The sequence below is a fragment of the Ammospiza nelsoni genome, chromosome 2 (genome assembly GCF_027579445.1).
Source record: "Ammospiza nelsoni isolate bAmmNel1 chromosome 2, bAmmNel1.pri, whole genome shotgun sequence".
Classification (NCBI taxonomy): domain Eukaryota; kingdom Metazoa; phylum Chordata; class Aves; order Passeriformes; family Passerellidae; genus Ammospiza; species Ammospiza nelsoni.
This window is the reverse complement of record NC_080634.1, coordinates 30,447,033-30,472,353: the sequence shown is the minus strand read 5'-3', so window position 1 is coordinate 30,472,353 and position 25,321 is coordinate 30,447,033. Positions and strand designations below refer to the sequence as shown.

General features: G+C 43.4%; 3 protein-coding genes across 3 annotated transcripts in view; 2 read left to right on the top strand and 1 right to left on the bottom strand.

Annotated features, from left to right (window-relative positions):
• KPNA1 (karyopherin subunit alpha 1) overlaps positions 1–11,150 on the top strand; it is a 57,568-nt gene extending 46,418 nt beyond the window's left edge. Inside the window, exon 14 of the mRNA XM_059492555.1 lies at positions 627–11,150. Coding sequence (XP_059348538.1) covers positions 627–814 — 188 coding nt within the window. The 3' untranslated portion in view covers positions 815–11,150. The remainder of the gene's footprint in view (positions 1–626) is intronic.
• FAM162A (family with sequence similarity 162 member A) lies at positions 7,308–15,496 on the bottom strand. The gene is made up of 5 exons (XM_059492568.1): positions 15,251–15,496; positions 14,114–14,233; positions 11,837–11,945; positions 8,638–8,746; positions 7,308–7,573 (listed from the first exon to the last, which is right to left on the bottom strand). The coding sequence occupies exons 1-5, from the start codon at positions 15,264–15,266 to the stop codon at positions 7,487–7,489; spliced, it is 441 nt and encodes a 146-aa protein (XP_059348551.1). The 5' UTR covers positions 15,267–15,496; the 3' UTR covers positions 7,308–7,486.
• MIX23 (mitochondrial matrix import factor 23) lies at positions 15,429–23,591 on the top strand. The gene is made up of 5 exons (XM_059492581.1): positions 15,429–15,628; positions 16,646–16,771; positions 17,265–17,411; positions 19,772–19,831; positions 23,288–23,591. The coding sequence occupies exons 1-5, from the start codon at positions 15,578–15,580 to the stop codon at positions 23,336–23,338; spliced, it is 435 nt and encodes a 144-aa protein (XP_059348564.1). The 5' UTR covers positions 15,429–15,577; the 3' UTR covers positions 23,339–23,591.
• Positions 23,592–25,321: the final 1,730 nt, after the last annotated feature.

The following is a 25,321-nucleotide window of genomic DNA, read 5'->3' as shown; positions in this document are numbered from 1 at the left end:
TTCTTTGTATCTGACTTCAAGGCTTGAGTTTGCCCCCGTCCTTTAAAGCCTGCCCAAAAACTGGTTGTCTGAGTTTAACTGCATTGTATACATACATATTATACAGGTTAGGAAATGGAGTCTCCATCCTTGGAAGTTTAGAATACTTGTCTAGGCACATCAGATCTTATCTGGTGTTGATTAGTACTGCTGGGATGGGCTGCAGGTTGGACTAGATGATTATCAGAAGTTTATTTCAGCTTCCATGTAGGTGATTCTGTAGTCACAGTCTTCATAAAGAAAGCACTGTAAATAAACATGCTTTCAGGAAATATGGCCCTAAAAGTCTCTTCAGAAAAAGTCTTAGAGTTTGAGGCCTTGTTCTTTACCCATTCAAGCTTGTTGATTTAATTTTTGAGTGAAAAGGTAAAGGCAGACAGAAGGTATGAAACACATAACACAGTTACAGAGATCTCTGTAGTTCAAAATGGCTTTCCTTGGTTCTGGAGAGTACAAGTTGGATGCAGATCTCCACAGAGGAGCCTGTTCTTTCTGAAGGTGGGAGAGAATAATGAAACAGACTGAAAATTGTCACGGTCATATCCTTTGACTGAGCTGTAACTTTTATGTACTGCTTTTCTCTGCAGGCCTGGACAAGATTGAATTCCTGCAGAGCCATGAGAATCAAGAGATTTATCAGAAGGCCTTTGATCTGATTGAGCACTACTTTGGAACAGAAGATGAAGACAGCAGCATTGCCCCACAAGTGGATATCAACCAGCAACAATACATCTTCCAGCAGTGTGAGGCTCCCATGGAAGGCTTCCAGCTTTGAGGTGCCCCTGTGCTGTGTGCTCCTCTACCTAGCCAATCCTGTTGTCGAGCCACAAGCCACCCGTGGAGTGATTCTCTCAATGTTTTCCATAACCCTGTTTGCGCTCATTCGCTTGCCTTGTGCACATGCTCTTACATACGTCTGGAAAACTTTTGGCTCTCCATGGCAGGATGTCCCCTCCTTGGCAAGGGGTCGCCAGAATCACCCTTCTCCTCTAGATTCTGAATCTCTCCACTGTCATCTTCGTGGAGTTGAGGCACCTTTCTATACTTTGAGATATTCCCTGTTCCTATTACAGGAAAGTAATCCCTCCTCCACTTGGCCCCCCCACTCCTGGCATCCAAGAGAAGGCTCCCTTTCTCTTGTATTTGCTGCAGAGTGTGCCTGCAGTCCAGGGAAACATTCAGCCTTTCTGAGAACATAGCTGAATTCATCCTTCATGTTCTCCCCTGGATGCCTCTTTGGACGGCTGCGAGAGATGCGTTAAACCTTCACACACGTCCTACCTACCTTGCTGTATGTGCCAGCTGGGGTTATTGGCATGAGGAACATGTTACAAACAATGGAGTAAGTTCTCTGGCCCCTGCAACAACAGGCTGCAATGGACATGTTTTGTGGTTCTTAGGAATACTGAACACATCCGGCCCCATCCCGTCTCAACACTGAGCTCCCAAGTTGGATTGCAGACCACTGTGGAGATTTGTATACCTTTCCAGTTTTTCCTCTCCATCCACGAAAAGAGAACCTGTGAATAGGTTACTCTTAACACCTCTCCAGAAATGACTTTCCAAAACAGCTTCTAGAATGGAGAAACTGCCCCCACTTCTGCTTGCCAGCACAGTATGATCCAGCCGGGCCTTCCTTAAAGATCAAGCCCTTTCTGGCTCCATGCTCCAGAGTCTGGTCCCTGGTATTCTAGTTATGGCTGAAAAGTTCCTGTCTGCCTCTTTACATTTTTACACAGCGTGACTTGAACAGATTTGTCTTCTGAAAAGTTAACTTCTGAATACAGAATTCTTAATTTGTAAAACTTGGCACAAGGAGTGTTAGATCTCCTTTTCATTTTCACGAGACAAGAGCTTCCTCTCCAGCTCACCTGATGGAATATAGTCCTCCTGGCCAAGGCCCTTATTTAACTAAAATGACACTACATTCACAGGATAGTACTATTACATCTGGATCCACCTGGCCTTCTCATTTCACTTTTCCCTTTTGCTGTTGATGAGACTTCAGGTGAATTAGCATGGAACGCATGGTTCCTCCAGGTGACATCTGTAAGGCATCGTTGACTGCATGGCAGCTGCCACACGCAGCTGGAGACTGCCCTTCTGCTAGCAGCATGTTCTTGGCTCTGCAACCTGCTTGGATCACAGAGCTCTGATGCAAAGGCCAGCCACTCCTCACTGAGTTCAGCTGACACTGGCACCAAACTTGACACGTCTGGGGAGATGCCGCCTGATTGAAAGTGGCAGTTCCATTTCGGAGAATGCAATGGATTCCCTAGGCCGTCTGCTCCCCCCTGCATCGGGCTATGTTCTTTCAAGCCATTTTGGATGCTTGGAACACACGTTTGTCCAGTGTAAACATTTCAAAATCGCCACTGGCAACTGCAGTGTCACATACCTGTGGTAAATGTTTGTGGCAGAACTGTCTTCAAGATCCTCATGGCTCCTCTCAGTGACAAGCCACTGCAAAAGCAAAACCAGCCCATTGGATACAGAGTTATAAAAACACATAAGTCACTTGTCATACTGCTGAAGGAAGCTAGGCAAAGGCCTGAACATCAGCTCTGTGTCACCATTATTTAAATAATCCTGTCTCTGCTTCAGGATAGAGACTCTGACCTGTGTGGCCACTGCAGAAGCCACCTGCTGCCTCCCTAGCTAAGCCAGTTGGCATCCACTTCCCCTCCTCCCAGTTATTTTCTCTAGTGCTGCTTTGTGCTGAAGGAACATTTAGTTTACTGCACTTGATCTGTAAATGGACTTCAATTCTTTGTAATTTTAGGGGGTTAAATTTGGTGGTTAATTTAAAAAAAGCAAAAAAACCCCTCAATGTTGCCTTTACATCACATATAAATAACTGTGTTTCTCTTTTCTTGAAGGGTGATAGAAGCACTGATTAGTAGCAAAATCTTGTTTTAGCTTTTGGATTTTTTTGTGCTGGATTTTTTTACGTGTAAATTTCCAATAACATGTCATTTCTATAAGATTTGTTTAAAACCATGTACCTCTTATTGGATGGTATAAAAATGCTACATATTTTGTAAACAAATCTGAGCAAAGTGTGTGTGCATATATTCTGTATATTCATATATGTATATTCTGTGTATATATACACTAGCGTGTATATATACATATATACACACACACATATATATACACACACGCATAAAGTGTGTGTATATATATACATACCTATATATCTATATATATTAGTGTTTTCTCTTCCAGGCTAGTGAAAACAATGTGGTGCATTGGCGTTTCCCTCCCCTGCCCCCCAAGAAAGTAATGACAATTGCCTCTAAATGAGTGAATTAAAAGAGTCCATTTAAGCTGACTGGTGTGCCTTCCTGTGTAAGGAGCCTGGCCAGTATTTGTTACTTTTGCCATGGATATGTGAATTCAGAGCAGATAAGTATAATCTTTAAACTTGGTATGTTTGTTTGAAGTGACAGGCCTGGTTGATGCAGGTAATATTGTTGTCCTAAATACTTAGACTGTGTAAGGCATTCGACTGGTACTGCATAATATTTTGAGTGAAAACCACACCAATAGAAGAATCAACATGGCACACATTAAATGGATTAAAATGCAGCTAACTCATAGGTCTCAATGTAATTTAAATGGTGTTTAATTGAGTGTATTTCCATCAGGATCTTCCAGCAACCAGTTCTTGGCATTGCTTTTCTTAGCCTTATTAATAGGTTGAAAAGAAACAAAATCTACTTCTAACAAAGGCTGCACATTAAGTGGGTACAGAAGGGAGATCAGGCTTGTGAATTATAAAAGGAAAAGCTCACTGATACAGACTGACCAGAATTACTTGGTAAGCCAAGGGCAAGTAAACTACTTGCATTTAACAGAGCCAAACATGTAGTGGAATGTTACCCATCTAGTAAGTAACAGCTAGGCCACAGATGAAGGACTCTGTTTTGGAGGCAAGTGCCAGTAAAAGTATGAGGATCATTATGTCATATTGCTTGAACACTGCTTCCTAACACAGTTCTGTTGGCTGTGTCCCCTGCTAGAAGAATTGAAACCAGTATTCTCTGCTCTCCTGAAGGATGTGCTCAGATAGGGACCATCTCAGAGAATGCCTCTAGCTGCCACTTTTGTGAAGGTCACGCTGTGTTTTGAATGATCTGTTGTTGTTTTGTGTCTAAATAAGAGGCAGCATGGTCTCATGTAGAGGGTAGGTGAGGAAGTTGTTGGAGTTCTTGTGTTCTTCTCTTAGCTTTGTCAGGCAGCATGTAACACTAGAAAAGTGTCTCATATTTTCTTCAATATTAAAATACATGCATTGGTTTCTGTCTGCTTGTGGAGATCCCATCTAAGCGTCTTCCTAATGCCCCACAGGCTGGTAATAAGAATTTATTGCATTTTTTTTGAAACATCAGGAAGGAGGTGGAAGCACTGCACTGAGATTTTAACAATGTCTGTTTTAAACTGGGTGTTAGAGAAAGGAAGATGCAGGGCTGCCTGGAATTGCTGTCTAGCAGTCCAGCACACAGATCTGTAATGCAATTAAAGTTGTGGTTTTGTTTGGGCAGCAAACAGGAGCCGTCATTCTTTCTGTTGGTAAAGTTCCCAGTGGAACATGGCAGGCAAGGTCGGTGTCTTGGATTCAGGAGGGTACCATGCCCGTTTTAGACTTGAAGGTCTTTCTTCAGGTGCCTGAGTCTTAGTAGAAAAGTAAGCAAGACCTGTTTGTGTACTGCTATGGCCGTGTCCTGCTGTGCCTCCTGCATGTTCCACTGAAGCAGTGTTGGAGTTGTTAGGTGATTGCTGCGTTAGGAAGCTTCAGTTGCCTCTGGACCTGGTACAGCAATAAGGCACATGGTATAGGATTGATAAACTGGACTCTTCTGGATAAATGGGAATGGAGTTACAGACCAAGCCCAAGGGGGAAAAGAAAGTGAGGTACCATTTCAGGCTTAGTATGTTCCTTCCATTGTGAACTCTTGAAAGGCTTTGGGCTGAAGCTGTGAGCTCTCAGTGATCTGAGGGCTGTTAAGTTCTCCCATCAGCTGGACTGGCTGCCTTGGCCAGAAACATGTGCTGGTTTTGTAACCACTGTCCCCATTCAGAAGTGCTTCTTGGAAGCCATCATGCCAGGAAAGAGGTCGTTCCTTTCACTGCCTTGCTGAGAAAGATTTACATCATTTTCTAGTACCCAGCTACTTGCAAAGAAAACAGTGCAGTGCTTGGGAGCAAGCTGGAGACCACACAAAGCCCATTGTCTTGGGCTTTGGTTTGAGACTTGAGCCTATGCAGAAGCTGAAAAAAACCCAAAGTTGGGCAGTGATCTGGAGTCTTTATGCCAGATTTTGAAATGGTGGATACCAGGGTGACAGAAGGATATGTGGAGCTTTTGTCAAACCACTGGACCAGACTTCAGTTTTTGTGTACATGGCATAAAGCTTTTAGAAATTTAAGTAAAATGAAAAACTGGTTACTATTGCTGCTCTGAAGTGTTGCTTTTGAAGTGGTGTTTTGCATATTTTCATTTGAGCTGGCACTTTACCAGCTCGATGAGTCCAAATAGTTTTATTTCCAAAACTAGGAGAGGTACCTGTCAGTTCTGTTCACAAAGTGCACTCAGAGGGGTGTTGAAAGGGTGATATTTTTGAGATGCACAGTTTTAAGCTTTGCCATCACCAAGCATACATCACAAACCTGGAATGCACGTTCTCCTTTTTGGTATCACTTAGTACATCCATGACCACAGGCATGTAATTGGGCAAGATTTTGGTTTGGTTCCCACCTGTGTGCTTGCTGGTGTGGCAAAGAACCAGAATTGTTATGGAAAATCTGTTCACATACCTGCAGTGAAATGAAAATATGGCTTGCACTGAGTGCTAATTAAGTGGACAAATCTGTGCAGTTCTGCTCTACGTGACTGACAGTGTCCTTATGATCCTTTCCAGCCAGAGAATCTGATGACAGGTCATTGTATCACCTGAAGGTTGTGACTTCTGTGATGGGATTGACTACACAGCTTTTCTGATAGGTTACATCTCACTGTGGTACTCAGAAGTGCAATTCATAGATGGAATTGCAGCAGCTAGTGAAGATTTACCCTGCATTTTTGTAGGGCTTTTAATTATTCAGCAATGCTGCTAATTTTTAGGGGTGCAACAAAAATAATCTCCCTCTCACTCTGAGAAAGTTCACAAACTAATTTTGTTAAGCTGATGTGTCTCTTTTGGTTTTGGAGTCCCCAGGGCCAGGCAGCAGGGCAGTGCTGGGCAGTAACATTTTGAGCAGTCCTTACACTTTCAATCTACATTTCCTTCAAGATGAAGGTAAAAGAGGAGGGAAAATACTTCCCTTGGTTGCTGTGGGCTCTTCAACATGAATAGTGCGTGGCTGGGCTCAATGCCGGAAATAGCACTCTTGAGGCAGGTGATCTCTAAGTGGGCCTAGTATGATGAAAGCACAAACAATTGTAAAGAGCAAAAGAGCAAAATACATATAGATCTAAATGAGATTCATAAAGAAAGAGCTTAGTAGAGAGCAAGAATGCCTGATTGACTTTCTCATACTCATGTGCCTCTAAATAGTAAATCTGACAACAGAGGTTGAAGCAGTTGTTCAGTATTCCTCAAAACAGTCATCTCTGTTTCCTCATCTCATTGCCAGCTCTGCTGGGACCACTTTTAGGTGTCAGCTGCCACACTGTGGTTCTCTGGAATGCTGTTTCACTCTTCATCTCCTTCCTCATTTTCTTGAAGACAGACAGCTCTTCACAGGAAGTTACCCCTCACTTAAACAAATGCAGGCGGAATAACAGGACCTAGACCAAGGAATTAGGCTTTTTAATACCTTAGGATCATTTTGCTGATGTTAATGCAGGTCAGACAGTAAGTTTTGGCTCAAGGGCTCCCTTAATAATTGTTCTGTCTTGCACAAAGAGGAACATGTGGATTATTTGAAGTAGCCAGTACCATTACAGCATAAATACAGTTCCATTCTTGCTGAGGAAACCTGAAATAGTCAGTGATAGTGGATGGCTGGCTAGTGAAGGTATCTTGTTTGTGCAAGTGGAAATCAAATAGACCCTTCTTTTGTGTTAATTACCTTTCTGTAAGTGGTAAGAACATGAGACTTGCTGCAGGGGATTGGTACCCAGAATGCAGGCACAGGTCCTGCAGTACTTTAAAAGATGCTCTGGTGCACAGCACATGGGAAACAATGACATTGCTTATCCACTGTGCTCATGTGTCCTGTCCCACTAACCATGAAGAAAAGAGTTTGGAAGAAAGGGGCAGTTATAAGGAAAAGCAAATAGGCATTTCTGGTTTTATTGACTACAGGACAGCATATTCATTCTTTCTTGGACATGGGTGTACAGAACTAACATACAGGACAGATGTGATGGTATCCTCCCATCAGTGCTGAAAGGGACTTGGCTTTTCTACCCCAGTCCTTGATCTCTTCATTTCCTCCTCTATGGTTTAGCAGATGCACCTTCTTCTCTCAACTTGGCTTTCTTCTCCAGGTTTATGTTTAAAAGAGTTTCTTGTCTTTTCACAGCCTACAATGTAATAACATCATCAGTTACAACCTGAAGGACCACAGAGTTGAAACTTGAATCAATAACTTACCTGACCTATCCTTACCAAGGCACAATTCTGTCAGCTTTAATGCCAGGAAGCCAAGAGGGTTAAAGTAAAATATTGAGAGATTATTTTGGCTGAAAGTAATTACTTCTCTGGGTATAAATTAAGCCCTTTTTTCAAGGCACTAACAGATACATTCTGTGCTTCTGGTCAGTATTTACTGCTGATCTGATTTTCATGAGACAGAGAAACAAATAAAAAGTTAAACATAATCACAGACACAGAATATTTTGATATGGAAGGGACCACATAGATCATCAATTCCAGCTCTTCACTGAATGGCCCACTGGGGGATCAAACTTCTAATCTTGGCGTTATTAGCACCATTCTCTGGCCAACTGAGCTCATCTCAGGAAACATAAATAATTCCAGCTGCTTTGAAAACAAGGATTCCAAAGTAGCTGTCCTCTCTTCCTGGTACTTGCATTCATACTTCTCCAGTACAGAGGAAAATGCTCTGGGAATCATCAGTGTTTGATCTCTGCTGTTAAAGCCAGGAAAAATCCTTCCACTGTTTCATTTCAGAGTGCTGCATCCTTTTAATTGTAATAGACAAATTCTGATACAAAATGTCAGGTGACACTCAGTAGCTCACAGTGCTGGGGTAAGACTGTCACTACTTGCAAGGTTTCTCTAGAACACAGCAGTCCATAGAAACCAGACCTGAGCATTGGCATCAGAAGAGAGGCAGCATAACAAGTAAAGCTCTTCTGCCACGCAGAGGCTTTAGGCTCAGGGGGTTTTGTTTAAAGGAAGCATCTTAATGGTGACATCATCCTTTTCTGATGAGAGTTAGTCAATGAGGGTCACTTCTGGGGAACCAGGAGGACTTGTTAAAATTTTGTTCAATGATAAAATGACAAAGAACCCCAAAACAAACAAAAACCCCCAAAGCAAGACAGTATTAAAAATCCATAGAGGAACTAAGATGTTTAAATTAAGGTTTATTTGCCCTCATCAGCCCAAATTCTGTGCTTACCTGCTTCCCACTGATCACCATGGTGATGCATCCCACTATTGTCAAGGCAATCATGACATAGCTGAACCTCACACGCAGGGTGGACTGTGCTGCTCTCACTGACTCGAGCCTCAAGAAAGAACGAAAGAACAAAAGAACATATTTGTTATCAGAGACCCAAATAATTCACTTGGCTAATTATTTAATTTCTCCTATTGTGCTGTCTTGGTAGTTTTTGCAATGCTAACAGCACTTGGCTCTTTTGTGTAAAGAGTTTTACAACAGGAAAGGCTGATCTCTAAGTACCTTGGGAGATAGATGGTAACAGAGGCATTCCTCTCAAAGCTGGAAACAAACCCAACTTTTTAATCTTAGCTTTTTCTGTTGTTAAATACTGCCTTTGCAGACCACTTGACTGCAATGCAAAGGAGGAAGGCTGCAGGATTAAGTGTGTTTGTTCATTGTGGAAAGAACAGGGAAAAGAGAGGAATGGTTTAACCAATACTGTATTTTTCTTACTGTCAACTCCCTCTGTGCTCACTACCACCTTCCAATATCTGCAAAGCGAGGGAGAACCCATCTCTATTACAATTGTGATGTATTTAACAGAGTAAAACATGCATTTTTCTCTCAATAGCAGAAGTATGCTAAAACCCCAAATATGGTGTTTTAACAGTTGAGAATTCATTGGGCAGAGGGAAGCATTAGCACAGCTTTGCAATTTCTTCTGCCTGAACTTCACAGTGGTTTCATTTATGATGCAGTCTTATTTCCCAGCAGGTGCTTCCTCTGCTACAGGACTTGAAAGTGCAATAAGTGACACACAGGCTGCTGAATGCAGCACTCAGAAATTCTGAACAGGACTTGGTAAAAGACTGGTGGTCCCCACTCATGCTGGAGTGAACAGTCCTAAAGGGATCTGCTTCCCTGAGAAACTAAGGAGGTGTGGAGGATTGTAAGCTTTCCTACATCAGCTCCAGACAGAGGAGCTCTTTAATTTTTATTTTTTTTTTAATTTTAGGGGACTTAACTAGCCACACCAGTACCTACACCATCCTTTTGGGAAACCTGTTGCCTACTCTGCTGTTATCTTTGAAAAATCAGAAGTCTTCCACCAGAAGAGTAGCAGTTATTGACACCTTCCAGCTGTGTAGAGAGTAAAACCAAAAGATCGTATTTTCTTGAGTTAACTCTGAAGATCATTCTACTCAAATGGCATCTTGGTTACAGCAGGTTTTCAGTCTGTATTAGAACAATGCAAGAAGGGTTACAAGTGCTTTCCATAATAACCAAAGACATACACCCTGTATATTTAACTCTCCTTGCAGAATTTAGGGCAGATAACTCCCTTCTCAAGGAGGGCTGGTACTCTCACTGATTATATTTGGCACATGACAAAATTCCAGAAGACTGGAGAAGCACCAACACTGTGTAATGAAAAGAATAAATGCATCAAACTAGGTTAATTATACCCCAAAACTAATGTGGAGAATGGATTTAATGGAACTGGGAAGTTACATGGAATCTGTTACTACATTTTGACCCTTACATTTGGAAGAAAAAAAAAGGTACTTCAGGATCCATGGTAGTTCAGCATGGTAAATCACACAGGACCTGAGAGCTGGGAAGTTTTGTTCTTGTTTTTGTCAGAGCATTGATTTGAGTACAAGATTTCTGATCATAGGGAACAAACACATCCATCTACAATGAAACTAATGTTAATTTTAGCGTCCAGGTTATTTGCTTCTGCTAATAATCTGCAGTGAAAGCCTTGAGTGCAGGCTGCAATTAAGCTGAAATGCACAGCAGTAGGATTTTAAAAGGTTTGCTAGTTAATTTTGGAAATACCTTAGATGTGTTAAGAATTTACAAGAGCAAAAGGTAGATATCTAAACACAACTTGCATTTTAAATCAGTTCAGTGGCTAAGTTTAACATTTGTTTAATAAATGGGTTGCTTTACCACATTTTACAAGATTACTGAGTTATAGCACAAGCCCTTACAACACATAATTAATCTCAGATTAATTAATTAATTAATCTCAGAACAGGAAAACAAGTTTTTGTGCTTTTATAGTTCTCAATTGTCTTCTCAGATTTGGCTGAATTATTTGTCTAAATAAAAAGAATTCCCTATGCACTTGCAGAAATGGTCAGCTTTTATCAGCAGTTGGTTTGTCCTTTCAATAAACTACTGAAATCAATCACTTTGCTAACTCTGTTTTCTTAAAAACACTCATAACAAGTGTTTGGTATGCAAAAAATATATGAAGTGATAGTAAGTTTTAATAATTTACTCCTGTATGTATTTCAAATGTAGTTTTAAGAAAAATGATTCAATACAAAATGGAAGGCTTCCACTTTAACAAAATTCATTCTTGTGACACATTTAGATACAGGGGTGGATTTTCAATTCCTACGTGGTGCATCCAAACAAACAGAAAATATGTAAGAGGGCAGCTACATAATTTTCTTACTCAAGTAGTGCAAGATTTACTGTTTCTTTTTAATTAAAATAAATACATGTACTTAAAAGCATTATGAGCATGTTTTAAAAGATAACTATACTAGGAATGTTTTTTAAACTAAAAGTTGTCTACTGTTGATAAGTTTGATCTTTATTTGTGGTGTGCAAACCAGAACATTTTATTTTCTACTTTTCACACGGGACAAAGCTTTTGACATTTGGACTCAGCAGCAACAGGGAAATTTTGACTATATATAGTTAGGGAGCCTTAACACTGTTTGTTAGTTTAAATTCCAACAGTAGAGGAAGTTGGCCCATGCCCTTTAGGTATTCATTAATAAATACTTAAATGAGTTTCAGTTATTTTATAGCCGTATATGAAAGACTCCCACCGCAAGAGACTGACATATAATGAAAAACACTAGAAAAAGCTCACCCTAATGTTTGAAAAAAGCTTTCTAATTGTGAGAGAAGAGTAAAAATGAAATTATGTGACATGGTTTTCTAATGAAACAACTGATAAACGCTGGTCAACCCTTTGCAAAACAGGAAAAAAAATCAAGAGGGATACATTATCTTAGCACAAGAGAATTGCTGAGGTCATTTAATCTACAAGGATGTTAAACCATACACAGCAGGGTCAGGTTTTTCAGCCATGAAGCCCATTCTTTTGTAGAAAAGTTACTCTGGAGTTGCATGCAAGTAACTTATTTCTGCACAAAGTCTTTTTCAGAGTTTCAAAAGCAACACTTACGAGACAGTGTCTGGAATATCCTCTGGCTTTTTGTAATGGCCTGCCCACAACAAAAACCTTCTCTCCCAGGGTGTAGGTCTGTATCCAGGCACTCCCGAAGCAGATCGACCTAAAAAATCCCCAACAAAACACACAAAGACAAAACAACACCAAAAACAGCAGTCAGAGAGGCTGGATGGGCAGAGCTGTAACAAAACCAGTTAGAGTGAGCATGGCAGAACTCTAAATGTGATTGCTAGAAGTGGTTAGAGAATGGAAACTCTATCACAGATTAACAAACGTGTGAATATGGATGAAACCGAAGCCCTGTAAGGAAAGCCAAATCCTTCTCAAAACCTCTGTATCTGCAGGTCTAAATATGCAGAAGCTGCTCCAGCATCTAAGGTTCCTAAGGTACTGTTTTTCTATTTCATTTAAATAAGGTTAAAAAAAGAAATCAAATGGAACAGCTATAGAAAAGTCAACATGCTGCACAATAACAATAAAAGCCAATATAGCATCGTAGAATGTTTACTTTTTCAGGCAGTGCAAGATTTTATCTGAAGGTATAAATAAACAGATGACCATAGGCAAAGACTGGACACATAATTTTCAGGTCAGTCTTTCAAAGGCCACAAACAAAATATTCATAATGTAACAGGGGAAGCTTTTCATATATAAAACACCATTAAAATCTAAGAAACAAAGTGCAAAGATAGCTTCTTCCTTTAAAACAATAGGCAGTATCCTGTATGGCCATGTTCTCCCTCATGGATTCATGAATTACCTAGGAAGTGGGGTGGATACGATGTGCTGACAACACCAGCTTATTCAAAAGCATAAAGAAGAGGGCTGAGCCCAAAATGCCACAGGGCTTTAGAACCCAGAGTCAATGAATTGGCCTGGGAACTCCCTTGTCCATAAGCAGGAAGCAATTCCAGTTCACACACAAGTGACACACTCTGCCCTCACTTATAAATCATTACCCAGGCCTGGGCAAGGCCTTGCGGTGCCACAGTGGTTTTGGCAAGTGACAGAAAGGAAAACAGCACAACTGTCAATGATCAGGAACTCAGACCAACACAACAGCATTACTGTGCCTCTGTGTAAAACTGGGACTCCAGCTTTTTGAAAGGCACAGGTATGGAATGGTCACCATGTGAGAAACTGTCACAGACTGAGACCCCTTGGCCTGGAAAGCAGTGACTGAAGCTTTCTTCAGCCCAGCAGAGCATTACAAGAGACACTGGAAGTGTGGATTATAATGAGGTCTTGGTTTGGAAGGGGTAGTGAATAAAGGAAAATCAGATTATAAAACAGTGCCCATTGGGTTAAAAAATAAATGCAAGTCTGTAGCTTGAAGAAATTCTTAGGGAATTTTAGTTTCCACATTCTTAGAGAATGGAGATGCTAAAAATACATCCAATCCAGCTTCAGGAAACTGGGCAAATTTGTTGGGGGGGTGGGGGGGAAATCCAGTGAGGATTATTAAACACCAAGATGCCACCTCTGGGGCAGTGGTATAGAGGAACTCTCTTCCTACTCTTCCTATTCTCTTCCTTAGGTTCTTGCTGTAGGTCACCATTCCCACTTCACAAAAGCATAAGGGATTTCCTTTGCTGGCCCTGCTGGAGACATCACACTTTTAAGGAGACCTTTTGTCCTACCCAGAGCAGCTGATCCACGTTTTTAACACAGAGTCCTGCCAAATGCTTCACATCTGTGTGCTCCTTCTCTCCTGTATGGGTGTGCCATAAGGAACCTGTGGTACAGGGAGCACAGAAACTGTCCCAAATACAGTGAAAAAACGTTTCATGGCCTGAGCTTTCCCTGACCAGCTCCACCCTTGAACGTGAACAATTCAGACTCTTCCCTGCAGGGCACGTTCAGTTTTTGGAACAGCTGGAGCTGGCTGCACTCTGAAAAACTGCAAAAATCTTTTAGCTCACACAGCATTCCTAAACATGAACAGTTTACAGTGGGGCTGAACAGGCAGTCCCAGAGCAGAGCTGAGGAGCCTCAGTGTAGGAGTGTGCACCAGATAAGGCTCTGGTGATCTGCTACAAAGTGAATGCTGTGTGACCCTCACAAGTGGAAACATTGACCCCTGGCTTTTTGTTAGAAAACAAGACTTCACCAAATTTAATGCACCATTTTTCAGTCTAGGGACCAGAACTCTCACAAAATCAGGGATATGACCACCTGTGTCAGCCTAATTTCTGTTCAGATGATTGCAGCATGGGTATGCGAGTATTCCATAGCATGAAACATTGCATGACTTTTATCAAAGACTCTTACTCTTGGTCTGAAGGTCTTGCTGGGGTTTAACGCACAGCCTTCTGCTTATCTTCGGGTCCACTCCCTCGGTCATCCTCAGAACCGAGGGAATATTTCTTCCCAGGAGTTTAACAGCCCTATCTGGAAGAGAAAACAAAGGAAGCAAAGAGGCCAAATTTAACTCAGAGCAGTAGAAACCAGCTTTGCAATGGAAGCATTTCAGGGTTTTTTTTAACACAAGAGGAAAAAAAGAAAGAAAACAAATAGGTACAAACGAACCCCAAAAGTACCAGTTTTAGTTGTAACAGCCCACCAAAGAAATGAAAGCTTGTTTATAAGGTATGCCTTGAGCTTACTCAGTAATCTTATGTAGAAAAATGTGAATGCAGTTAAACTAATTTAGGAAAAAAAACCCAAAAGCAAGATACTGTCCTGCCAGCAATTTCTAATACACATTACAATTTCCAGAAACTAATCTATACATATGCTTTAGATACACTTAGGATGGTGCTATTTCGAGGACTGCACACCAGCATTCTACCAACACTGTCACATCCCAAAAGCATTGACAGAGTCAAGTCAAAAAGGCAGAATATTTACACTGAGAGGTAACTACTTTGTAGTGCATTAGAAAACGCCAGGGCACCTTATATACGAACACATACTCCAAAGAAGGCGCTTATAATGCATTAATTAATATAATAAAAAAGTTCGGGGAAAAACGTCAACCAAACTAACTCAGAAAGGCAAAAGGGGCACTTTAAAAAATAAAAAAAAAAAGTTATTTTTTTACTTTGTTATACTGTCGGAAGGTGTCTCTCCTACGGCCCTTTACTTTCGAGAAATAACACGCTCCCGCTCTGGAAAACCAGGAATTTACATTTAGGGGCGACACCCCCAACGGAGCCGGCCCCTTTTCAAGCTCTTTGGAGCACCCGGGCACGGCCCCACTCCTGTCCCTGTTTCGGACGCCAGTCCCTCACACACGGCCCCTCACGCTCGGCTCCGCTCCCGCCGCAGCGCCGGCCGGGGCCGCCCCTCCGCGCTCCGGGCCCGGCCGCTCGGGCTCCCGGGGAGGCGGCGAAGCGGCGGCAGCCCCGGCTCGGCCGCGGGCTCGGTCTCTCCCCGCCTCCCTCCCTCCCTGCCCGCCTCACTCACCGGCGCGGCCCCACATGGCGCTGCCTAGGCCCGCTGGGCGCCGCTCAATGTCACCGCTGGGCCCCGCCCCGGGCCCGCGATTGGAGGGAGCCGCGCCGCGGGGCGCCCGGGGCCGCCGGGGTCGGCGCCGCCTCCGGTGGGGGCGGCCGGAGCTCTGGCAGCGGCTGCGGGAGGCGAAGGGGCCGCGAGGCCGCTGCCGGTGGAGATGCCCGACTGGGGGCCGCTGCGCCGGGGGCCGCGCTCCGGCGGGTCCCGCCCCGCTCCGCCCCGCGCGTCATCCCGGCTCCCCGCCGGATTGGGCGCCGCGGCTCCCTCGGCCGATCCAGGATGGCGGCGCCCAGCGGAGCCGCGATCTGCGAGGACTTCGCCGAGTTCCAGGTGAGCCGCGCGGGGCGGGCGGGGCCGAGCCGGGCCGGGCCGGGCCGGGCCGGGCGCTGCCGCCGCCGCCTCCCCCTCCCGCGCCCTGCGCGCTCCCGCCGCCTCCCGGCGAACGGCCCCGCGGGAGCACGCGCCCCGTGCGCGAGGTCACCCCGCTGCTGGCGGCCGGCGGGATGCGGCGGGAAGGGAGCAGGTCCGGCCTTCCCCCCTTCCCTTCCTTCCCTCCGGCAGCAGCGGGGCCGCGCACCTCCCCCTCCCCGCAGGTCCCGTTCCCGGGACAGCGCTCGCGGCGCGGGAGCCACGCGGGCGGCGGGAGCTCCGCGGGCGCCTGCGCGGCGTTCGAGGGAGCGGGGCTGCCACCCGTGCCCTCGGCGCTGCGAGCGGGGCCCAGCCCGGCCTGTGCCTTGAACACGGACTCTCAGAATATCCTGAGTAGCTCGGGACCCTCAGGAATACCGAGTCCGGCTCCTGGCCCTGCACAGGACACCCCAAGGGTCGCACCATGTTCCTGAGGGTGTTGCCCAAACACATCTTGAACTCTGTCGGGCTTGGTGCTGTGACCACTGCCCTGAGGACCTGTTCCGGTGCCCAAACACCCTCTGGGTGAAAAACTTTTTCCCGAGACCCCACCTAAACCTCGCCCAGCTCAGCTTCACGCCCCCCGGAATGGTGGGGGTTTTATTCAAGTTTGCCGTTTTGGTGCAGGTTGTGCCCGGTTTCCTGTGTGGAAGTGGGGATGGGGACTTTTGCAGAGGCTCCTCAGCCTGTCCATGCTGCCTGCAGGGCCAGGGGACTTCAGGGGGCATCAGTAACTCACCTCTGCTCTGGCCTTTGCTGCCAAGGATGCCGTGGTTTGCATCACATACTCCTGCATGTGGGGTTGCTCCTTTGGTGTGCTTCTAACTCTTTGTAAGGAATCCTATTTAGTTTCTATTAAAATGCTCGACTATGCTAATTTTTTGTAATAGGCTTTTCTGAGGGATATAACCAAGTATCTCTCTCTTTCTTTTAATACAGGAGCTGCTCAGGGTGATGAGGACAATCGATGATAGAATTGTTCATGAGTTAAACACTACGATTCCAACAGCTTCCTTTGTGGGGAAAGTTGATCCTGGCCAGACGTGTAAAGAGCTGTACGAGTCTGTGAGTGTGCTCACCTTCACTTTCAGCTCCCTTCCCGCTGCTTTGTCGTGTGCAGTGGCCACTAAAACATCCTCAGTGTCTGAGGAAACACTGCCTTGGTAGATCCTGCTTTGTGCATCCTTAACTGTCCCGCTCAACGTCTCCACACACTGCTTCCGTTTAAAACCATGCAGGGAAGTTCTTTGTTCTGCAATACTGATCCTTCAAGGATCTTTTAAAAAGGGTTCTTGCTTTTCCTGCTGCTCTGCAAGACTCCTCATGTTTGCCTTTGACTTTTGATCGACTTGGTAAGAGCAAGAATGATAGGATAGTCTAAGCTGAGAGTAGTTGCTGCTCAAAGCAGTGTTGTTTCCCACAATGTGGATTATGAATTCAAAGGGATTTCTGTAGGCACAGCAATACCGTGACTTTAGAAAGTGTCTCTTTAAACTTACAACTAGGAGGTTTTTATTCTCTGATGAGTCACTGTGACTTTCCTTTTCTCCCCACTTAGTTGATGGATGCTCACACCAAGAGAGAAAGAATCATCAAAGACTGCATCTCTCAGACTTCCGCTGTAGTGAAAACCCTCAAAGAAGAGAGGGAAAAGGCCCATGAAGATGCAACATTATTAAAGCAACTCAGGAAAGAGCAGACAAAGGTGAGTGGTGGGTGCAGCCTTTGAGAGATCATTTATAGAGGAAGAAGTGGATATCTTTCCCAAATAGAAGGACCAGTGTGATGGAGAGAACCTGAAGTGGATCCTGAGTCAAGCAGTTTTTTCCAAGGTTCTCGTTGGCTCTTGTTGGGTCTTGTCAGAATTATTTTCCCAAGGTCTCCCCAAAGGCAGAGAGCTGCTTTTATTCTGCAACTGGAGCATTTCCGAGATTCTTTTACATGAATGCTGTAGAAAAGCACACATTCTTTCCCATGGTGGATTCTAACCTTCACTGACTGACACCACTGAGGCACAGCTTAACTTTTCCTACAAAATGCTTGTTCTCTACAAGATGCTCCCAGGCAACCTTGAATTCCACTTACACAACCTTTTTGCTGTTTGGTATTTCCAAATACTGGATTCTGGATATTGGATTAATATTTGGAGTACCTTGTCATGGTGTATGAGAGAGACTTCTGGGTTTGCCTATGGAATGCTAATGTGCAAATGCCCTCTCAACTTTCTGGCCTGTGGATGGGAAGTACTTAAGCAGAGTGACCAGGGGGATTGAGTATCACAAGTGGAGAAGGGAACCCCACTGAAGTTCTCACCTCACTTCCAGGGCCCCTTTTGTAAGGAAAAGGATACTGAGAGAGCCATGTGTCAGACGAGCAGTTTTATTATTAAAGCCTCACTTACTGAGCTGCTAACAGGCATGGATATTAGTTTGGAAAACTGGCGTGGTTGCTTAGTATTTTCTACAAATTTTGTTAGCAGAGCCAGTTCTTTAAGTCATTTAGTTACTGAGCCTGAAATCTCCCACTGAAAACACTGGGAGGATCACAATTAAAATGTGTAATGATTGGAGGTGGCTTCAACTGTTAAAAGCATTCCATGACTTAGAAACATTTCAGAATTTTTTAATGAGATCACCTCAGATTTGTACTTGGACCATATGAGGTGTGATCCCCCTGCTTTTTTTTTTTTTTTTTTGGCTTTCCAAAACACAGAGAGTTGTGTTTTTTCTACAAGTCAGAAAAGCTATCTTGACAGAACACATTCTAGTTTTAAGAGTGGGAATTTCAAATATCTCTTCACTTGCTTGCACTACAGATCTCTTTTTCCTTGTTCTGTGTTTCTCTCGTCCTTCTAGTTGTAAAACTTGGAGGAGTTTGTGCAAAATTATTACTTCTAGGTCCCTGAATGAGAAAACTTGGAGTAGTAGTTTCTTTGAACTACTTAAGATCCTCTGAGTGTTTATTTTATAGACTTATCCATTTTATGGATAAGTCACTCTGGATGCTGGATTGTTATTTCAAACAGATTGAAGTCCTGTTGATTTGGGAGAAGTACATCCAACAGCTGTAGCAACTCTGTGTCCCTGGATATCTTACTTGGAAGGTTTTTAGTGGGATTGTTGTCTTGGCTTGCACCTGTTCACCAGGCCTCTAATTGGAACCATGTATTGAAAATGGATAAACTCTGACTCTTTGTCTGTTGTGTTAAAGACTCCAACAAGAATGCATCTTAAATTTGGGCAAAATGGTAGATGGTTCTTAAATCTCCTACTATTGCCTCAGGACCAAATTACCCAAAGACAACTGTCACACCTGGCCCTTGGGGTTAATAATAGGTGTGAAACAAAGAGATTCTTGCCCTTCTCACAGGTCAAGTGAGTGGTCAAGAACTTTGTATTGGTGGTAGTTCTTGCCAGAGCTTTTGCATCTGTGTAGAGCTGGTTTGTCCTGCCGTGATGACATGAAATATTAAGTGGTTCAGACAGCATAAACAACACGTGATCACTGCAGACCCTTTTTGGTCAGTGCACTGAGTAGGTAGCAAATGAAGCAGAGAGGGTCTGTTCATAACCTTAGTTTTAAATCCAGAATCCTAGCTGGATTCCTGGCTTTGATGCCAGCTTCATATATGACTCTAATAATGCAAGAGTGGCAACTCAAGGCTGCAGAGCTAACCCCAGCCCTGGCATTCCCTGTGCTCAGTGCTTGCATTAGGTGCAGTTATTTGTGCCTGTGAAGCCATCAGTGTTAATCAGTTAATTGCTAGCAAATCTGGATGGGTATTATTTAGGAATAGAGCATAAGTAATGAGGATCTACTGCCAGGCTTGCTTTGTGAGTCTGCCTTCCCTGTGCCCTTGCAGACCTGTGTGTGCCCTGAGCACTGGCTGGCTGGAAGGGCCGGGCTCCCAGGGTGATTACACATTGTGCCCTTTGGTTTGCACCATCACAGGAGGTGTGCACCTGCTGCTGGGGTTGGGTGCTGGAAAGTTGCACTTGTAATAAATACTGAAGGCTGCAGGGAGACCTGTTTGACAATAACCCTTGTGTCTGTTATTTTCTGCAGTTGAAATTGATGCAGTCGGAGCTCAATGTTGAAGAAGTGGTAAACGACAGAAGCTGGAAGGTACTCGGTCATTTAATAGTGATGATGTTCTATCCCAACAGACAGTCCTGCACTGGAGGGTGGGACTGGTGCCTTGTGAAGAAACTTAACTAGAAATAGATGAGGGCACTGCTGGGGGAAATGCTTCAAGTCAGTCATTTTCAGAGTTCTGGATGCAGAGATCAAAACTTTTCAGTTGCACTGCCAGGGAAAGAAAAGCATCTGATTTAGCATGGACTGTGGATTATTCCCTGTGTCCCTTTTTCCTCCTTGCCAGCGACTGAGCACTTTGTAGGCTTTTCTGTGGTGACTTCTCTGAAAAGCTTTTTAGAGCCTCTAACAATGTCAGAGAGAAGGGTCTTTCACATTTACCTGTATCTGGCGCTGATCACAACTCAGCAGAGCCCAGGGAGGGTGAGGCTGTAGAAGCTGAACCTTTTCCTGGTGGAGTTTCTTCAGGCCTGAACAGACACTCCCTGGTGCAAAGGGCAGCCTTGCCGTTGCTCTCCTGTGTCAGCAGAGGGTGCAGATCACCCTCTGGACTGATGGCCCCGAAGTCTGTCTGGTGATTTTAACACTGAGCTTCAGTTCTGAGGTGGCTGTATTGTGTCACTGCAGCATTTCACATCTGGCATCACCAGATGCTTTTCTGGTTTGATGAAGTCTTTCAGAGCTTTCAATACTGCAAAGAACCTCTCTCCCCCTCTAAATGCAAAAAGGAATTTTGCAAATAGCCAGTACTAGCTGCACCTTCCTTTGTAATCCCTACTTCATGATTTTAGCCCCTAGATTAGATTACCAGTGTAAAACCAATGCAGCTTTATGTCCAGGGTGTTCATCAGTAACCTCAGTGCAGGCTGATGAAATGAGCATTTACACAGTTTCCTGCGTATGCTTTGCCATCAGCACATCTCTGTACTGTCCCAAAAAAGCAAAGCATGCGCTTCAGTTTAATTTTAAACCCACTCAGATCTGACTAATCAATGCCACAGCCTTAGCAGCAACAGCCTGCAGGTCACCAGGGGCAAATATTTTACAGCTACTCTGCTGTAGGAGAACAGCCCTCACCCTAATCTTCATTCTGAAGCACCAAATTTAGTAATGATCCCAGAGGTTTCTTGTAGCTGCATTAAGCTTTTACTGGTGGCAGAACTGTCTAATTTTTCCTGAAGATGGAGAGTTTATAAACAGTGAGGTATGCATGGTGCAGGGGTACTTTAGCCTGCTAGTGTATTCCTCAGCCAGTGTTCACAGTGGAGCTTGAAGAGATAAATATTTCTGGGTTTTATCTCCAGCTCTGCTGTACTGTGCTCTGAATATACACATAAATGTCTCCTTTAGCTGCCTGTTAAAATGTCAATTAGAGCCAGTCATGGTTGCAGACTGAATGCAATTTGTTACATGGGAGTGAATATTGGTGTGCAGGCTGGTGTTTTACTGTTGTAGACTTTTGTTGCGAAGTACATTTGTGTATTTCCATTAATCCTGAACAACCGAAAACTATTTGGAAAAATCTGATTAGGAAACAGATTTTTAAACACTGGCTGACTGTAGCATAGTGGCATACAGAAGGATGCTACTTTAGAGAAATGCTCATGCAATTTCAATGATACCAAACAAGGAATTGACTTTCAAACAAGACACTTGCATTAGTCTCTGTCCAGCACTTCCAGATTGGACTTTATTGCTGGAGTGGTTTGTACAAATATGTAAAAGCCAGCAAAATTAAACTTTTGCCTAGTAACATGAATTTAACATTTCTCAGCCATTGCTTTTCCTGAAAAATGTCTGAAAATGAGAACAGCACTTCACAGGTAGACCAGTGGATTTAAGCCAATGATCCTAAAAGTAGGAGGCAGTGTTAGTAAGACTGCAGTGTTGATCTTCCTGCCACAGGTTGTGGGGTTACTGTTGAAGATACTTTGAAAGTTAACATGATGGAAAGCAAGCTGGTGTGTTGTTTGATGCTATAGACCCTTGCAGTGCTTTAGAGAGTATTTCCAGAACTCTTTTAGACATACATGCCATTAAAATGTCATTAACAGACAATAGACAAAAAACGGTTTGATTTGTTTAGTGTAAAATGTTTCTGAATAGGACTTGATGCTGTTGCTCTTAATTTCTACAGTTTCCTCCTATCACTGATCTCAAACCTTTACCTCATCTGAACTCTTCCAGAGGTGTCCATTCCATGTGGTAACATAATGACTGCACATTTCTGTGTGTGAAAGAAACTATATTACAGCTTTTGTCTTCTGCAGTATGAGGCAGTTTGAAATCCATGTCTATTTTTTTAAATAAAATTTGAAAGGTAGTTGAAAATTGCTTCAAAATTGTTGAGAAGCAATGCTGTAACTAATGTGTGCTCCAGGCTTCACTTTTGCTGAAGTTGCCATAGGTTCTGAACTGTGAGTAAGATCTGCTGTTGTAAATTCTAGGAAGATAGAGCTTGAAACTGTGTATTTATATAAAGTGTTGGATAACTTCCCCAAAATTACAAGATCACTCACTTTGCACATAAAGCCCATGGGAGAGTCCATGAAACTTCATATCCTGATGATCACAGACACTTGGATCTGCCAAATCCCTGGACAGCAAAATATGCTCTTGTGGCAATGCTGGTGGGACAACCAACACCTGCCAGAGCCTCAGCTTGGTGTCAGGTGATGCTTGTGTTGCTTTCAGGACTTGTGCTGGGCAAGTTGGGATAAAAACTGATAAATAACTAAATGGCTTGTGAAGAGCACTTGCAGCCTTGGTGGGAGCCTGTGTGTTTTGCTTTGCATTCAAGCTGCCTTTCTTTAAATAGTCACATTTCCTGGCCCTCCTTAGGGCAGGCTGGCAGCAGTTCAAGCTAAATATACACGATCCTCAGTATCCAGTTCTGGAAGCTAAATTTTACCCAGAGAAGGTGCCAGAGGTGAGTGAGGCAGGAGTGCTGTGCCCTTTGCAGGAAGTGCTGGCAGCGTTGGCACAGGCAGGCAGAGCACTGGAAGTGTGCATGTGGCTTTCAGGAGCCCTTGCCCCTCTTCTTGGCTGTCATGCCAATGTAAAATGTGCCTGCTCAGGAAAGACAGGAATACAGCACCCAAATTTGAATGCCAGAATGAACCCAACAGAACACAACCATTCAGGAGTCTTCCCATGATTATTTCCCTCTCTTTTAAAAACAAAAAGGCATCAGCATTTTTGATGATAACAGCCTACCAGGATTAAGAGTCTGCATTTTCTGAGGGAGAACACTTAGTGCTGTGCAGTCTCCCAACATCAGGCTGCAAACTTTGGATTTACTAAAGCCAGGAGTGAAGGTGAATGAAGATGGATGTGTTGGTAAGTATTATTTATTGATACCTCAGAGCTGGGCAGCTTGAGATGGGTGCCCAGGTAGTTGAGGTAATTGCCTGAACTGTCTGTGAAGTTCTGCTTATTTCCTGGATGGGGCTGATTCACTTTTGCTCTTCTGTTTTGGTGTCTCAGGTATTTAATGAGCGGTGCCGAATTCACTACAAGCCTCCAAAGAGTCAATGATGATGTGGGGCATTTTCCATCAAGGTGGTCCATAACTGTGAGAGCCAAACTGGAAAGAGACCTTGGGTGAGCTGAATTGGGACCCTCCAGAACCAGTAGAACCCAGTCTTGTTTTGTTTTGGACCTACTTAGCTGAATTCTCAAGCTTGAAATGATCCTCCTGTAATTAAGAGAAAACAACTAATCTTTTGTACAAAATATGTGAACAAATGAGTTTTATAGTATTAAAACAATTTTCAATCGGAATGCAAAACTGGCATCTTTCTTGAACTTCCACAGCTTCAGTGATCCCAGAGGGGAAGAAAGAGTAAAACCTATCCTGAGCAGGGAGGAGAAGGCTCTCCCTGAGCTGGTGCCTGCTAAAATATCAGTGAACATGGTCTTTTTGTGGAAATAATCTGCTGAAGTCTGAAAGGAAATAAAGATTGCAGACTGATCAGCAAGTGTAGTAGGTTCAGCATCTCTGAAAGTAAGAAGTTACCAGCCTTGTTCTGAACTGCTCAACACAAGCAGCAGTGGCTCAGAGCTGTGTGTGGGTACAACTTTGCCATTGCTGCTGCAATGCTGACAGGCAGCAGCTGTTGCTTTCTGCCCTTTGGTCTGTGTTTCCAAGTTCTGGAGTTTTCCTTGATATAGGGGATGTGGTCGATTTAAACCACTTTGGGTTGGAGCTGAAGATGTGTCTCATTTGGGAATGAGACTGTGCAGGGACCTTTTTTTGTGCCTCCCTCTGAATATTGAAGAGTAGTTCTAAAGGTGAATTGTGTTTGAGCTGAGGAAACAGCTGTGCATACGTGATCCTGCTGATCCTGGCCATGGTGTTGTGTTTAGAAAGCTTGAATGCAGCACCCCAGCAGTAACACAGCATTTAAAGGCAGATGAGTAGGAGGAAAGCTGAATTGCTGCAATTACACCTGTATATTTTACTATTTACTTTTTATTTTGTATCTATCTCAGATAGGCTAACAAGTCTGTCAAGTGACGAGGTCTGTGTGGTTGCCAGCTGGTATGATCTTAAGAACCACTGAACTTAAACAGAGCACTAAAAATACAGTCCCTCTCTTGCAACACTTTGGAATTCAGCAACAGCAATGAAATTACTGGATATACTCTCACATCCCTAAAGCTTTGAATATATAGGGAATGGGAAATAAATGAAGGAATGTACCTGTGTTACTGAGAGCTGGCAAAGATCTGTGCAGCAGCATCTGTTTTATAGTTGTTTGTGCAGTAAAGACTCAAACTGCTTGGAGGCCTTTTATTTTTAGGCACCAGGGTCATTTCATCTCACCTTTTTTTGAGGATGAGGTAGAAATATATTTTAAGTCTTTGATGATATAAATCCTAATGTTCAAACTTCATTTTTCCCCCTCTTTTTTTCTCAAGGTACTGCAACTGCCTTATGCAGAACTTTGAGTTGGAGTGCTCATTCTTGAAGATTTGTCATTGTTTTTCTGCAATTCTGAAAGCAGAAGATGTGTTTGTTCTTCAGTTGTTAAATTCTTGTAATTGTTTATCATCAAAGTGTAAATCAAATACTTCTCATCAATCTGGTCTTAATTGGCACTAATGAAATTTCAACAGGAGATGATGGTCAATTAATGAGATGTTGAGAACAGTAAGTTTTGATTTCAAACTTGGCACTTTATTATTGACCTCTAGTATAGGTGTCAAAAATATTTGTTCTCTCCTGGGCTTGGATCAACTGCAAGGACAAATTCTCCTTTTAAGCCATTTGTACAATAGAAACTGATACGATTATGTATAGACTTGGATCAATAGTCTTGAAATATAATTTTTTATTTCTGTATAAACTAGAGACTGTAATGAGAATTAATAATTTTCTTCCTTTATCCATCCAGATGTTTGCTCAGCTGTTGTGGAAAGCTTCTTCACTTAAGCAGATGCTGTGATAAATGACCTGTGAAATGGATGTCATACGCAGATTTTTTTTTTTGCATTACTTATGAGGAAACTATGTTA